The sequence below is a fragment of the Marmota marmota genome, unplaced genomic scaffold (assembly GCF_001458135.2).
Source record: "Marmota marmota marmota unplaced genomic scaffold, marMar, whole genome shotgun sequence".
Taxonomy (NCBI): Eukaryota; Metazoa; Chordata; class Mammalia; order Rodentia; family Sciuridae; genus Marmota; species Marmota marmota.
The window spans coordinates 26860220-26877933 of record NW_026000019.1 but is presented as its reverse complement, the minus strand read 5'-3'; the positions used below and the strand labels follow the sequence as shown (position 1 = coordinate 26877933).

The 17714-nt window shown below is 35.0% G+C and overlaps 1 protein-coding gene across 3 annotated transcripts in view; it reads left to right on the top strand.

Moving 5' to 3' along the window:
- The window catches only part of Atf6 (activating transcription factor 6), a 243737-nt gene that overhangs the window by 100163 nt on the left and 125860 nt on the right, over positions 1-17714 (top strand). For all 3 annotated transcript variants that reach the window (XM_015491921.2, XM_048810137.1, XM_048810138.1), the window contains exons 11-13: positions 4979-5092; positions 6101-6200; positions 15101-15168. In XM_015491921.2, coding sequence (XP_015347407.1) covers positions 4979-5092; positions 6101-6200; positions 15101-15168 — 282 coding nt within the window. The remainder of the gene's footprint in view (positions 1-4978; positions 5093-6100; positions 6201-15100; positions 15169-17714) is intronic.

Here is a 17714-nt window from a genome sequence, read left to right as displayed (position 1 = left end):
CTCACCTCACTGATTGTTTCTTTTGCTGAGAAGAAACTTTTTATTTTGATTCCATCCCATTTATTGATTCTTGAGTCTTATTAAGGAAATTGGGGCCTAATCCCACATGATGGAGATTTGTGCCTACTTTTTCTTCTAATAGATGCAGTGTCTCTGGTTTAATTCCTAGGTCCTTGATCCACTTTGAGTTGAGTTTTGTATATGGTAAGAGATAGGGGTTTAATTTCATTTGGTTGCATATGGATTTCCAATTTTCCTAGCACCATTTATTGAAGAGGCTATCTTTTCTCCAATGTACATTTTTGGTGCCTTTGTCAAATATAAGATAACTAATTATGTGATAAGATAACTAAATATAAGATGTAATTACGTGGGTTAGTCTTTGTGTCCTCTCTTCTGTACCATTGGTCTACAAATCTATTTTGGTGCCAATACCATGCTGGTTTTGTTACTGTTGCTCTGTTGTATAGTTTAAGGTCTGGTATAGTGATGTCACCTGCTTCACTCTTCTTGCTAAGGGTTGCTTTAGCTCTTCTGGGTCTCTTATTTTTCCAGATGAATTTCATGACTGCTTTGTCTATTTCTATGAGGAATGTCATTGGGATTTTGATTGGACTTGCATTAAATCTGTATAATGCTTTTGGTAGTATGATCATTTTGACAATATTAATTCTGCCTATCCAAGCCAAGGGAGATATTTCCATTTTCTAAGGTCTTCTTCAGTTTCTTTCTTTAGTGTTCTGTAGTTTTCATTGTAGAGGTCTTTCACCTCTTTTGTTAAGTTGATTCCCAAGGTTTTTTTTTTGTTGTTGTTGTTTGTTGTTGTTGTTGTTGTTATGTTTTGGTTTGAGGCTAATATGAATGAGGTAGTTTTCCTAAGATTTCACTCATGCCAGTCAAAATAGCAGGTATCAAAAATACAGACAACAATAAATGTTGGTGAGAGTATGGGGGAAAAGGCACTCTCATACATTGCTGGTGGGACTGTAAATTGGTACAACCAATCTGGAAAACAGTTACATTGCTGGTGGGACTGCAACTTGGTACAACCAATTGGAAAGCAGTATGGAGATTCCTTAGAAAACTTGGAATGGAACCACCATTTTACCCAGCTATCCCATTTCTAGTCTGTATCCAAAGGACTTAAAATCAGCACACTATAGTAACGCAGCAACATTAATGTTCATAGCATCTCAGTTCACAATAGCTAAACTGTGGAAGCAACCTAGATGTCCTTCAGTAGATGAATGGATAAAGAAACTGTGGTGTATATACACAATGGAATATTATTCAGCATTAAAAGAGAATAAGATCATGGCATTTGCAGATAAATGGATGGAGTTGGAGAATATCATGCTAAACGAAGTAAGCCAATCCCAAAAAATCAATGGCTGAATGTTCTCTCTGATAAGTGGGTGCTGATCCAAAACGGGGAGGAGGGAGGCATGGCAATAATGGAGGAACTGTGATTGGGCAACAGGGAGGGAGAGTATGGAGAGTGCATGGGGACAGGAAAGATGGTGGAATGAGATGGATGTCATTACCCTAGGTACATGTATGACTGTGATATGGTGTGATGCTGCATCGTGTACAACCATAGAAATGTAAAGTTGTGCTTCATTTGTGTACAATGAATCAAAATGCATTCTGCTCTCATATGTACCTAGTTAGAATAAATAAATAAATTAAAAAAAATAAAATAGTCTTAGACTTTTCTCAAGGACTACCTTGCTTATATTTTTATAAGTGTATAGGCGTGATTTTTAACATAATGTATATGTGACAGGTCTTTGTTAGATTTGTGTGTGTGTGTGTGTATGTGTGCTGCCTTTTACAGGCATTCATTTACCAAGCACAAGACAGATATTTTTCCCTCTCCATCCACTGTTAATTTTAGGCTGTTTTATTCCAAACAACTTAGCTCTAGTTAACCTTAATAGCCAGAGGAGAGGACATAAAGAATGTTCCTCAGGCTGGGGCTGTAGCTCAGTGGCAGAGCACCTGCCTTGCACGAGTGAGGCATTGGGTTTGATCCTCAGCACCACATAAAAATAAACAAATAAAATAAGGCATGCTGTCTACCTATAACTACAAAAATTAAAAAAAAAAAAAAGAATGTTCCTGATACAAGTTGCAGGGAAGAATGTTCTATATATTTTCAGCTCTTGCTTCTTTTCCCTTGTATATGGCATACACACAGATCTCTGACTTTTACCTTTTTTTTGACTTCTACCTTTTTTAAAAAAATTAGTTCTTTTTACTTATACATGATACTAGAATGTATTTTGACATATTATACATATATGGAGTACAACTTCTCTTTCTTCTAGTTGTACATGATGTAGAATTACATTGCTTGTGTAATCACATATGCACATAAGTTAGTAATATCTGATTCATTCTACTATCTTTCCTATTCCCTTTCCTCCTCCCTTCCCTTCATTCCCCTTTGTCTAATCCAAAGTACTTCTATCCTCTCCTAATCCCCTTCTTATTGTGAATTAGCATCCACATATCGGAAAAAATGTTCAGCCTTTGGTTTTGGGGGAATTGGCTTAGTTCACTTAGCATGATATTCTCTAGTTCCATCCATTTACTAGCAAATACCATAATTTATTCTTATTTATGGATGAGTAATACTCCATGTATATAGACACCATATTTTCTTTATCCATTCATCTGTTGAAGGGCACCTACGTTGGTCCATAGTTTAGCTATTATGAATTGAGCTGCTATAAACATTGATGTGTCTGTGTTGCTGTAGTATGTTGATTTTAAGTCCTATGGGTAGAAACTGAGGAGTGGGATAGCTGGGTCAAATGGTGGTTCCATTCCAAGTTGTCTGAGGATTTATGTGTGTTGATTTTATATCCTGCTACTTTGCTGATTCATTTATGTATTCTAGAAGTTTTCTGGTGGAATTTTCTGGGTCTTCTAAATATAGAATCATGTCATCAGCAAATGGTGATAGTTTGAGTTCTTCTTTTCCTATTCGTATCCCTTTAATTTCTTTCTTCTGTCTGACTTTATCTTGAAGTTAGCTTTCCACTCTGCCAAAATTATTTTTGCCAAGGAGGCCAGTGATTTCAGTATTGTCAAATCCAATGGAAATTTCTGTCTTCATCTTAACTTCACCTTTCCTTAGCATTTGGCTGTGTGGATCACTCTCTTCTTGAAAAGACTTTCCGTTTGTGGTGGTTCATATGTTAGTCTTCCATTTTACTGACGATGCTTCATAGTTTGTTTTTGTTTGTTTGTTTGGTTGGTTTTGGTGGGCTCCTCCTCTATCGAAATATCAAAGTTTTGAACTGTGAGTTTTTTTGTTTTCTTTCTGCCTAAGTGACTCACCCATAATTTAACACAGAATCCATATCTGTATATTCTGATGTCTGAGATTTATGTTTCTAGTCCATACTTCTCTTTTGAGTCGCCAAACTCCAAACACATGTATCTACTAGTCTTCTTGCCCCACCCCATCCTTTTCCAGAGATTGAACCCAGGGGCACTTTACCACTAAGGGACATCTCATCCTTTTTAATATCTTTTAATTTTAAGACAGGGCCTCACCAAGTTGTTAAGGGCCTTGCTAAATTGCTAAGGCTGACCTCAAACTTAAATCTTCCTGCCTCAGCCTCCCAAGTTGCTGGAATTACATGTGTGCACCCTGGCTTGACTTCTCTTTTGTAATATTTCAAACTTAACATATGCAAAGTGGAATTTGGTTCCTTTCCTTGTTGTACCTCCAGTGGGTTTTCTACAACAGTCCTCATTTTTTTTTTCTGTTGTTTAAGCGAGAAACCCTTGTTCATCTCTTTCACCACTGTTGTTGAACTTCTTTCCAAAAATTGCCTTGAGGATTGGTCTACTGTCTCCATTTTTATTGCCATGAAACTAGTCCATGCTATTGTCAGTTCTTGCTTGAATTGCTATACTTCTCTCCTAACTGGTCTTTAGGCTTCTCCTTTTCATTAAATTCATTTTTTTGTATAGTGTCAAGGTGTAAATGTAAATAGAAATATGTTCTTAAAATATGATTGTGACTTCTCTTTGCATATAGCAGTTCCTTATCTTGATCTCATTTTCCTCTGTCTTCTTTACTTCTTGTGCCTGCTTACCTTTCGTCTGCTCACAACTCTTAAGCCCTGGGTCTTTTTTTATGTTCTTTGAGCCTGTTTTTTCCCCCACCTGATTCTGCCCAGAATACTCTTCCCCTTCTCTCTGTGGGGCTAGTTATCACTTAGGCCTTATCTTAAATACCATCTCCTTCTCAGGCCACTAAATACTGCTGCTGCTTTGAAATTTCAGTTGTTTGTTTCTTTCATAATACATACCAGTTTGGATTTATTTTATGCCTTTTTCCCTTTTATTTGGTCCATCTTCCCTGTTTGAGGGCAGAGACTTCATTTCTCTTGTTCACTTTTGGATACCCAGCACACAGTTGGCAGTTAACAAATATTTGTTGAATGAATAAATGAAAAGTGTGAATATTGCCATGTTCAGTTTTACGAATTTATATTTTTTTCTTTTTGAGTGTTTTAGCACATCTAGTTTTATAAATCCAGAGATCTTATGTAAGGAAATTCAGGACTAATCTAAATAAGAATTTTTAGTAATAGAGATTCAAATAGCAGACAAACCTCTGTAATCCCAGCAACTCAGGAGGCTGAGGTGGAAGGATCACAGGTTCAAAGCCAGCTTCAGCAACTTATTGAAAATCTCAGCAACTGAGTAAGACCCTGTTTCAAAATAAAATATAATAAGGTCTGGAATATGATCAACAGTAAATGCCCAGTAAAAATAAAATAGCAGACTGAAGATAATAAATAGCAATAATGTCCCCAGTTCAGATTCTAATTTTCACCTCAGATTTTGATGACGGTCAAACCCTAGATATGAATTCAATAAGTTGATGATTTTATATCAAATTTACTAGGAATTTAGGAAGCAAGAAAACAAATTTTTTGCATGTTTGTTTCAGATATGATCATTCTGTTTCAAATGACAAAGCCCTAATGGTGCTAACTGAAGAGCCACTACTTTATATTCCTCCTCCTCCTTGTCAACCCCTGATTAACACAACAGAATCTCTCAGGTAAGTATTATAAGTTGTTGTAAAATAAATAAGTGGGCTCCCATGATTAGCTTTGGAACCTAGGAAAGTCTTTGTTCAGATTTGCTGAGTGGTTGAATCCCTAAATTATTTGTTGGATAGCCACAGGTGTATCAGTTGCTATGCAGTTGCCCTACTAGTCTAAGATAGATGATTATGGGTCTATTTAATATAATGGTTGCATATTGCAATATGTCTTATTTGAAAACTACAGAATTAAATTAATTAAAATTCCAGGGAAAGTGCTAACTGGGTGGTGACTTTTATAGCAGAAGGTACCTTTTTCTTCAAATTAGGAAGACAATAATTTGAGGTTATGTGGTTCTAGAGACACTTTCCCATTATTACACCCTTCTTGTATTGCCTTTTCTCTCAAATTTTTTTCCTGATTTTGGACATATCCTTGAGCCTTAAAAACTGCCTCCTTTTTTAAATGTTAAATAGTACTCAGCTATAGTTAAATAAGGATAGTCTAACATATTTGCAACTTCTGTAGAAAGTAAGCAAAATAAAGGGAAGTTTTATTGAATTGATCTTTTAAATTTCTACTATTGAAAAAATTTATTCCCCCCCCAGGTAGTTAGGTTCATCATTTTCCTTCTCTCCAAAGGCATGATTTTCAAAGGCCTTAATATATTCTTTTGCGATAGGAGTCCTATGGATTGTTTTCTCCAGTGTCTCAGATATTTGTATATCACACAGCCCAAGAGAAAAAAAAAACACTTTGCATTCAATATTTATATTTGGCAAATACTTAGCTATGGTTTTCTTTAAATTTTGAATTTTTGATGGAGGAACCTACCATATAAAAATGCATATCTTACTAAATATTCAGTTAAGAATCTTAGTTATTCAAATCAAAGAGAAATACTAAGTAATTAGGCACTTGGAATACTCTTTGGAACCTACAGAATGATTAAATTCATTTCTCACCAGGAGATAAAAATTTTATTTCTGAGAAATATGTTTAATTGATTATCTGTTTTATAGATTAAATCATGAACTTCGAGGTTGGGTTCATAGACATGAAGTGGAAAGGACCAAGTCAAGAAGAATGACAAACAATCAACAGAAAACTCGTGTTCTTCAGGTTTGTTTCTACTTGTCTTGGAATAGTGATTGCTAATCATTGGAAGCTCTCTCCCTACCCCGCCACAGAGGTGGTATCTCTCCTGGAAGATTTGGCAAGCTTAAGCTTTACCTACTTCTCATAGCTGCTTCTGGTGCAGCTTCATTGCCACCACTGTTCTTAGCCCAGGTTTTATGGCACTTGGTTTAAGTTTTATAATACTCATTTCCTGTGTTCAGGCATGATGCGCTTTCCTGCTCTCTTCTTCAAATTTGCTTCCATCCAGGAGTTACTGTGCATGGATATCTTATCAAATATTTTTGGCACCACTGGTATAATAAACAACACTATTTGTTTCCTTACTTCTGAGAGCTCTTCAGAAATAGGGTATTAAAACATGGGACACATCAATGAAGGACATTTTTGAACTTAGACAAGTGCCACTACTGGGTTTAATGACAGTGCTTACTCAGCTGTTCAGTAAAGCTTCTATCTTAATCTTGTTTGTCACAAAGCACCATTTACAATCATTCATCATTCATCAGATATATGTTGCTACTTCTGAAGTGCTTAGACTAGCAACTGCACAGTGTGAGTACCCAATAAACATCTGTGGTGGTGATAATGAGCCAGGAACTGTTCCAGACCCTGGGAATATAGTAGCGAGTATAATAAAGTCTCTCCCCTTCTAGTGGGAGAACTAAACAATAAACAAATAAATGCACAGGTACCTCAAACTTAAGATAAATTCTCTAAAAAGTAAAGCGTGATAGAAGGTTAAAATTTGAATTGAGAAATGAGAAGCTATTTTAGATTGAGTGGTGAGAAAAGGCTTCTCTGAAAAAGTTTCAATTTAACAAGGTATTGTCAAGATAATTAATGCTGGCTGTTAGAATGACCTTAAAATCTCCCTAGCTTAATAGAATAAAAACTTGATTCTTACAGTGTCTAACATAGTTCTCTAAAATGGCTTTTCTCCAAATAGTGTCTTAGGGATCCATGTACCTTCTATTGTGTAGCTCCGACAACTTGATAACTTGAAATCTTTGTTTCTAGTTTTAAATGGTGGGAAGAGAGCTTGGAAGATAATACAAATGGTTTTAGGGATCAGGCCTGGACTTTAGCCACTGTTTAGTCGGCTAAAATTGTCATTTTGCCTAATTGACTATAAGAGAGACTGGGAATATGTAGCCTTCCTGAGTGCTCAGGAAGAAGAAAAAGTTGTAATGACAACATTGTTTTTTACTATGTAGACAGAAAATGTTAGAGTAAACAATGTAAAGATTTAGGGAAAGTCTGGTGAAAGATCTTCTAGAGAAACAGCAAATGTAAAGATCTTTAAGAAGGAACAGTTTACTTCTGTAGGCAACATCAAGAAGTTGAGTAAGGTTGGAATGCATTGACTGAGGGAAGATGGTAGATGATATTAGAGAGACTTGCAGAGGTGAAATAATACGCAGTTTCATAGGCTGTGGTGAGAATGTTGGATTTCATCCATGGCATGAGGAAACACCATTGAAAGACTTGATTAGGGCAGTGACTTGACCTGATTTTTATGTGTGAATGTGTGTATGGCAGGGTGAGGAGAGGGTTAGGGATTGAATCCAGGGCCTCTCACATATTAGGCAAGTGCTCTACCACTGAGCTACATCCACAGCTCCTGGTTTATATGTATTTTTAAAGTTTTATTTGTCCTTTTTAGTTGTACAAGTATATTTTGACATATTTATACAAACATTGAGTTTGTTTTATTCTAAGTAGGAGCCCAGTCTTATGGTTGTACATGATGTGGGTATTCATTGTGGTGTGTTCATATATATATACATAGGAAAGTTGTATCAGATTCATTCATTCCACTGTTTTTCCTATTTCTATCTCTCTTCTTTTCATTCCCTTTTGTCTAATCCACTGAACTTCCATTCTCCCCTCACCCCCTCTTTATGTATGTTAGCATCCATATATCAGAGAAAACATTCAACCTTTGGTTTTTTTGAGATTGGTTTATTTCACTTAGCATGATAGTCTCCAGATTCATCAGTTTACTGGCAAATGTCATAAAGTCATCGTTTTTTATGGCTGAGTAATATTCCATCACACACACACACACACACACTCACACACACACACACACACCACATTTTAAAAAAATCCATTCATCTGTTGAAGGCACCTAGGTTGGTTCCATAACTTAGCCTATTGTGAATTGAGCTGCTGTAAACATTGATGTGGCTGCATCACTGTAGTATGCTGATTTTAAGTCCTTTGGGTATAAATTGAGGAGTGGGATAGCTGAGTCAAATCATGATTCTGAGGAATCTCCATACTGCTTTCTATAGTGGTTGCACCAATTTGCAGTCTCTGGTGGGGAATGCAATGTATGGTGTACCCTTTTCTCCACATCCTCGCCAACATTTATTGTTACTTGTATTCTTGAAAATTGCCATTCCGACTGGAATGAGATGAAAATGGTGTCGTTTGCATTTCTTTAATTGCTAGAGATATTGAACTTTTTTTCACATTTATTGACTGACTGATCATATTTCTTCTCTGTGAAGTGTCTGTTCAGTTTCTTTGCCCATTTATTGATTGGGTTACTTGGTTTTTGAGTTCTTTAAATATCCTTTAGGTGCAGGTTGCAAAGATTTTCTCCCATTCTGTAGACTCTCTCTTCATGTTCTTGATTGTTTTCTTCATTGTGAAGAAGTTTTTTAGTTTGATTCCATACCCTTTATTGATTCTTAATTTTACTTTCTGTGCTTTAGGAGTCTTATTGAGGAATTCAGTTCCTAAGCCAAATGATGGAGTTTTAGACTGACATTTTCTTCTAGTAGGATAGGGTTTCTGGTTAAATGTATAGGTCTTTGATCCACTTTGAGTTGAGTTTTGTGCAGGGTGAAAGATAGAGGTTAAATTTCATTCTGTAACACATGGATTCCATTTTTCCCAGCACCATTTGTTAAAGAGGCCATCTTTTCTCCAATGTATGTTTATGGTGCCTTTGTCTAATAAGAGATAATTATATTTATGTGGGTTTATCTCTGACTGATAATATTCTTCCATTCTATTCCATTGGTCTTGTCTGTTTTGCTATTACTATAGCTCTATTATATAAATTAAGATCTAGTACGGTGAGCCTCATCTTTCGCTTTTCTCACTAAAGATTGCTTTCGCTATTCTGGGCCTCTGATTTTTCTAAATGAATTTAATGACTGCTCTTTCTATTTTTATGAAGAATGTTATAGGGATTTTAATAGGAATTGCATTAAATCTGTATAGCGCTTTTGATAGTATGATCATTTTGACAATATTAATTCTGCCTATCCGAGAACATGAGAGATCTTTCTATCTTCTAAGGTCTTTTTCAATTTCTTTCTTTAGTGTTATGTAGTTTTCATTGTAGTGGTCTTTCACCTCTTTTGTAAGATTGAATCCCATGTTTTTTTGGTTTTGTTTTGGCTTGGTTGTTTTTGAGGCTAATGTGAATGGGATAGTTTTCCTAAATTTTCTTTCCAATGATTCAGCATTAGTGTATCTCGCCCACATCCCGCGCCTGTGTTGGAATTTAGGTCTCCTCTACATGAAGTGGGCTGGACGTGAAATTAAGCTAAGAAAAAAAGGTAGAAAAGAAATACACTAGAGAAAGCAATTGTGAAAAGGGAGGGTAGGACGCTCTTCAACCTTAGAGGTCGAGCTTCCACACTGGAAAGAGTGAGAGCCTGCAGTTGCTTTGTTATATGGGGGAACCTTCAAAGGTTTTCCATAGAGTGTTTTTATGCCAAATAAGGCAGGAGGTGGGTTGTCCAGCTCCCAGTGGGTTATGCCCAACTCCAGAGCTACAAGATCTGTCTCCCTAGGGGAGCAAAGACAGAGGTCAGTGTTTTGCACAATCCATTAAGTGGGAGGAGCCACAAAATCGCTTGCAATGCTAAATCAAAATCTCCTTGGCTCAAGGCCTAGTGAAGATGTTCAAATAGCTCAGGGGTGGTTCCCCTCAGATGTATAGGAACACAGTTGATTACGTTTGTTCATTTTATATCCTGCTACTTTGCTGAATTCCTGTACGAGTTCTAGCAGTTTTCTGGTGGAATTTTTTGAGTCTTCTAAATATAGAACCATGTTCTCGGCTGACAGGAATGTTTGAGCTCTTCTTTTCCTATTCATATCCTTTTAATTTCTTTCTTTTGCCTAATTGCTTTGGCTAGAGTTTCAAGGATTATTTTGAATAGGAGTGGTGAAAGAGGGCATCCCTGTCTTATTCCAGTTTTAGAGGAAAAGCTTTCAGTTTTTCTCCATTTAGAATGATATTGCCCTTTAGTTTAATGTATATAGCTTTTACAATGTTAAGGTATATTCTTATTATCCCTAGTTTTTCTAGTGTTTTGAATATAAATGGATACTGTGTTTTGTCAAATGCTTTTTCTGCATCTATGAGATAATCATGTGATTAGTGTCCTTAAATCTGTTCATATGTTGAATTACATTTATTGATTTCCATATGTTGAACTAACCTTGTATCCCTGGGATGAAACTCACTCAATCATGGTGTGGTATCTTTTTAATATGTTTTGTATGAGATTTGCCAGTATTTTATTAAGAATTTTTGCATCTGTATTCATCAAGGATATTGGTCTGAAGTTTTCTTTTCTTGATGTGTCTTTGGTTTTGGTATAGGATGATACTAGCCTCATAGAATGAGTTTGGAAGGGTTCCCTTCTTTTCTAGTTCATGGAATAATTTGAGGAGAATTGGTGTTATTTCTTTTTTGAAAGTCTGGTAGAACTCAGCTGAGAATTCATTCAGTCCTGGGCTTTTCTTTGTTGGTAGGCTTTTGATGGCATATTCAATTTCATTGCTTGGAATTCATCATTTCTGTGCCCTCCTGATTCAATTTGGGGAGGTCATATGTCTTTAGAAATTTGTCCTAACTTATATTTTTAAAAGATCATTCCAGCTGCTACACAAAGTAGACCATGGTGTGGTGGCATGAATGGAAATAGGGAGGCCAGTTAAGATGCTATTTCAGTAGTCTAGGTAAGAGATCTGTGGAGCCTCTACTTGTGGGGTAGATGTGGAGCTAAAGGAAAGCACTTGGATGTCAAGTATATTTTGAAATTAGAGCTGTTAGAAATTGTTGCTGTAAAATAAAAAGGAATTAATGGAAATTCCTACGTGTTAAGTACTAGTTGAACAGAGATGCCATTATTGATAACAAGATTGGGGAAAGAGGAACTGGAGACAGGAGTGTAAGAAACTAAAAAGGAAAAAAAGAGAGAGTGAGGCATTGAGCCCTGGGCCAACACCAACATTAGAGGCTGAAAGAGAAAGAAGAACTAGCAATTGAGAAGATGAGTGACTGACCAATAAGATAGGAGAAAATGCAGGATTGTGGTACCCCAAACCCCAAGCAAAGAGTGTCTTAAGAAGAGATATATGATTAATCATCACAGAGGTCAAGAAATGTTAAGATGATGACTAAGAAATTATCATCAAAATCAACCATTAAAACTTGATTGATGAAAGTTGTTTCATTATAGTTGTGATGATAAAGGCCTTACTTCGAGGCCTTTGTGGGAAATGATACAATATGAGAAAAATGGAAAAGAGTATTTTAGGATTATCTCCATAAGTGTGAATAGAGAAATAGAGTAGCTACAGGAATCAAGAAAGAGGGTTTATTTTTAGATGGAAGATATGACACCAGGTTTGCATATTTATAGGCTAATGGAAACATCTTAACTATTTGATTTTTTTGGAGACTTAACTGTAAGCAGCATGTGATTTGTTCAAAAGCATATTAAAATTATATTGAGACATAGATTTTTGCCATTATAGAACTGTTTTCATCAATAATGTGAGCATTCATGTTGGTGAACTCAAACTCTGACTTTCTGAGATTCTATGATTATCAAGTATGTGCTTAGATGATCTATTATCTAGTATGTGCATAGATAATCTATTATGATTCTACTATGTGCTTCTCTGGCCCTCTCCAATACCTTTTTTTCTCCTACTATGGCAATTGTATTGGTTGTTAGTACTTTTAGAGGCTACGGGGCGATCAGTATATGCCGTGAGTACCTCACAGCCCCCATCCTGCTTACTGGCATTAGACTGCAGAGTTTGGTACTGCAAAACTCTTGTCTGCTAAGTCTTACACATCGGCTGCTATCATGGCTAGAGAAAAAGTGAATTTTATTTTGCCTTCTAAGTCTGGAACAAGGCACATTTTATTGTCAGAACCTAAGTTATATCCAGAACCCTGCTGACAAAAGAGTTCAGGTAATGTGGTTTTTAGACTTCCATCTTTTGCAATACAGGGGAAGGCAAAAATAGGTAATTGCAATAGATAATCCCACATAGCTGCTATAGTGTTCTGTATGAAAAATTAGATTCAAATTCTTGGCCTTAATGAGGGTTTTTTGTTTGTTTTGTTTTGTCTTATCTTTAGATACAATGTGTCATATTATCCTGTTCATTAGATTAAAAAATAACGTATTTACTGTGGAAGGGTTTTTTCTTTAATCTTAAAGGAATTCCAACACAAGAAAAATAATTTTATTTTAGTTTTATAGTCTTTGTTCATTTAGAGAAGATTTGTAACTTAAAGTCTTGTCTCTTTCTCTATTTTGGGTGCATATCTTACTGTAGGGGGCTTAGATCATGGTCAGAATTGTAGGAATCTTAGGTATTACCAAAAAAGGAATGGCAAGGATGAATCTATATTTATCCAAGCAAAAGAAGTTCTCCATTAGAGGAAGAGAAAAGATCATTCTGCTTGTACTGTTGTCGATTCTAAAACATGTAAAAATTCCTTTGATTCTCTTCCATAGGGTAGAGAGCCTGAAATTGCTCTTCTTTTATCTTCTTTTTTTATTTCAACTTTCTTTTTCCTCCAGATTACCTCTTTCAAATGCCACAAGGAGTCAAAAGTCTTATAAAATATTTTGCAACTCTGGCAAATTGACATTTATTTGAAATTTCTGTTGCTTTTAAATATTACGTCTTTGATTTGACACATCCTCTCTCATAATCTTACCCTCTTCCTAGAATATGAGTTGTTAGAAAAGGTGCAGGGACAAATTAATGAAAATATCTTTCAAAATGAAGGCAAAATAAAGATATTTTCAGATAGACAAAAAGCTGAGAAAATTGGTATTCAGAAAACCCAAACTGTCAGACATTCCCAAAGTTTTTTAGACTAAGAAAAATGATAACACATAGAGGAAGGAAGGATACAAGAATAAGTAATAAAAAGCAGGCTTAAAAAATCTGTGTGCTTCGTATGTTTAAATGTTTTTAAAAGAGTATTGTCTTTTTAAAGCAAAAGGAAAAATGGTTGTGAGGTTAATATTTAATAAAAGAATACAAAGATGAATGGGTAAATAGAATTATACTGCTAAGCAGGGGTCTGCAGTGGAGCAAACTATATTATAAGCATTTATGAATATGTCCAAATTAACCCCACTAGTATGTATAACTATAACACACTAATAAAGGATTTTTTTCAAAAAGAATTATACTGCTAGAATTTTATATTGTTCAAATACTATTTCAAGGTACATTGTGATTAACTTAAAGTGGATAGTACTATGTATGTACTATTTTTTCCCTATACATCCTTAGCTCTAATAAAGGTTAATTTATAAATTAGGCACAATAAGAGACAAAATACAATAACTAACATTAAAATAGAACAATTGTAAAAATATACTGTAACAAAATTGCCAACATCACTACTCTTGTGCTTTTAGGCCATTATTAGGTAAAATAAAGGTTACCTGAACACAAGACATACTGTAATACCATGACAAGTTGATCTGATAACTGAGATGACTACTAAGTGAAACAGATAAATAGTGAATACAGCATGGATATGCTGGATAAAGTGATGATATATGTCCAGGGTAGGATGGAGCTGGAAGGCTTGAGATTTTATAACACTGCTCAGAATAGCACAGAATTTAAAATATATGGATTATTTTTTTCTGGAATATTCCCTTTAACATTTTTGACCACAGTTAACCATGGATACTGGAATAATGGTTAGCAAAATCATGGATAGTGGAGTCCTACTAGACAGCTAAAAAGCCAATACAAGAAATATAAATGGAATTGAACTAGTTTAATGAAAAGAAGATAGGAAAAGAAAAACAAAGAACAAAAAATTGAGAAATAGAAGGCACAAAAATAAACAAATGCCAGGAGATGTATAATTAAACAATTATTTAAGCCACTGATTGGGTAGCAGTAGGGTCACTTTATAGTGTAATAATAGTAATATGTCTTTGAATTCTGATACCTTTACCAAACTCTTCTGAAGATCAGCTTACAAAACTGCCAGGAATTATAACAAGGTCACAGACGCATGCATGTTAAAGAAAGGTTTCTAGTGTAGTATGTGTGGACTACTGATGGTTCCAGATTAAACTGGTTTCTTGCCAAGTGAGTCATCAGTGAGATCTCTTTAATTACAAATAGTCCATAAATGTATTGGCATGAATATATTTGTGTTTAAGTAAACAATGGGGATCTAGTTTCATTTTGGATTTTTCATACTGCTTAGGAACTTTTCATTGATAAACATAATTATTTTAGATAAATTTAAGTTGTGATGTGTCCAGTAATACTTGTATAGCTTGTTCATAAAACCTGTGCTTGGTCTAAACTTCTGTTCTTTTTCTTTAAACTCTATATGGGTAAGTGTTTAAGAGACACATCTCTGTGAGACTGTGAGCTAAAGGGTTTGGATTTTTATGCTGATGTTTAATTACATGAGCTTAATTTGTCACAACATCCATAGAAAAACCAATATGAATTCTTTAGTACATATAAAGATAGAATAAGACAGCATAGGAATAGCATCATATAATTTCACTATATGGCATTAGACCTTTTTTTTTTTTTTTATTTTTCTCTTTCAGGGTGCTCTAGAACAGGGCTCAAATTCTCAGTTGATGGCTGTCCAATACACAGAAACCACTAGTATCAGGTAAGAAAGTGTCAAGAAGCTTTTGGCCAGGGAATTTAAAATAGCTTGTGTTTTAGTAAAGTTGAAATTCATAATTCTTTTTTACCTTAATTTGTCTTAATCTGTGCCTTTCATATTAATTCATATAAAATATACTACTTCTAAAAAAATACTACTTCTGAGTAAAGTCAGATAATTTCTAAGGATAATCTCTCCTCAGTCCCTTAAATGCAGATTTAGTCAGAATGCTGTTCATTTGTAATTTTACTGAAAATCTTAAAAACTCATAGTTCCCCTCTCCTTGATTTGCCTCTATTTCATAAGCCTAAGGGAGGGGAATATTGTTTTTCACTGTTCTATGCAGATGTCTTGCTGGATGCTTTATTCATTTTTATCTTTAAATCCATATAATAATTTGAAGTATATTTTATATATGAAAAAACTGGGCAAGTCATTAATTTTTTTTTTTGTAATTTTTCATTGTCATAGAACCAAGTGCCAGAACCAGAATTCATACCCTAGCATTTGACATAAAATTCCCTTTTCACTACAAAATAGTACTTAAGATTTTGAAACAATTCAAAGAAAGTACTATACCTAGGAGTGTCTTCACTAATCCATCCCATTTATTGTTTCTTGATTTTATTTCTTGTGCTAGGAGTCTTACTAAGGAAGTTGGGGACTAATGTGACACGATGAAGATTTGGGCCTATTTTTTCTTTTATTAGGCACAAGGTCTGTGGTCTAATTCCTAGGTCCTTGGACCTCTACAAACTACAGAATGCTAAAGAAAGAAATTAATGAAGTCCTTAGAAGATCGAAAGATCTCCCTTGTTCTTGGACAGACAGAATTAATATTGTCAAAATGATCATACTACCAAAAGCACTATACAGATTTAATGCAATCCCAATCAAAATCCCAATGACACTTCTCATAGAAATAGTAAAAGCAACTATACTACAGAGCAATAATAACAAAAATGGCATTGTATTGGCACCAAAATAGATTTGTAGACCATTGGTACAGAATACAGGACACAGAATCAAACCCACATAAATACAGTTATCTCATACTGGACAAAGGCACCAAAAGCAAATACCGGAGGAAAGATAGTCTCTTCAACAAATTGTGCTGGGAAAACTGGAAATCCATATGCAACAAAATGAAATTAAGCATCTTTCACCATGGCATAGTATTTTTTCATTAGTTAAAAATATTTTTAATGAGTTACAGTCCATTCTCATTCATGGATCATCTTACTTATGGATTCTATATTTGCTTAATTGCTAAAATTTATTTGTAGCTGGACACAATGGCACACACCTGTAATCCCAGCAACTCAGGAGGCTGACGCAAGAGATCAAGATTTCAAAGCTGGCCTTAACAATTTAGCAAGGCCCTGTGCTACTCAGTGAAGCCCTAAGCAACCAGCAAGACCTTGTCTCTAAATCAAATGTAAAAATGTGGCTTACTGGTTAAGCACCCCTGGGTTCAATCCTTGATACCAAAATATAAATAAATGAAAATAAAAGTTATTTGTAACCCCCAAATAATACAGCATTTTGAAACATGCATAGATATTCTAAGGTAAGGTTAAACCAGACAACCTTTTACCTTCTTGTTTCATTATTTAGTATATACAAGGTCCTTTTCGTAGTTCATTTAGTGTCATGTTTTTCATATTTTTACACCTTTTATTGGCAATTGTCCTATTTAAAAGGGCCCCAAGCATATTGCTGAGGTGCTGTCTAGTGTACCTAAGCCCATGACAGATCCAAGGTATTGTAAAGTTTTATTCAGGCATGAGCTACCATGCTTTTGGCTGTAAGTTCAATGTTTATTAAAGAAAGTGTCCTTAAACAAAAACATGCATAAAATGAGGTTACATATTGAACGACCAAAATATAATCATCTTTCAGAGGCTTACATGAACCCAATCCTGTATTTATTTGTCTTAGGATTCACTAATTCATTGTTAGTGGTGACTCTTTAGAGCACATCTACCAGAAATAACAAGAATTGTCTGTATATCCAAAATACTGTAATCAAGCACTGTCTAATGAGCAAATGCAGTTGTTTCAAAGGAAGATCTTTTTTAAAAAAAAAGTTTTAAGTTGTTGATAGAACTTTATTTATTTATATGTGGTGCTGAGAATCGAACCCAGTGCCTCACACATGCTAGGCAAGTGCTCTACCACTGAGCCATCACCCCAGCCCCTCAAAGGAAGAACTTATAGCTCATTTATAGTTTCCATTTAGGTCAATCTTTTTCTCTCTTAAGTTAATAATATTTTATTGATAATAAAAGTTTTTCTCTTTGGAGAAGAATGAAGCATTATAGGGTCCCATTCATTCTTCTGGATGTTGGTTTATTGTGTTCAACACTAAAGACTAAAAATATTATTAAGAACTACTTAGTATCATTTGAGTATATCTTTTCACATATGATATAGTTTGAGGTATTATTAAAGTTTGTTCATTAAATTATCAAGGTGCCTATATGGTGCTTTTCATGTCAGTAGCTAGCACTTGTGGAATGACTCCTATAGAACAGGACTCATCCTTG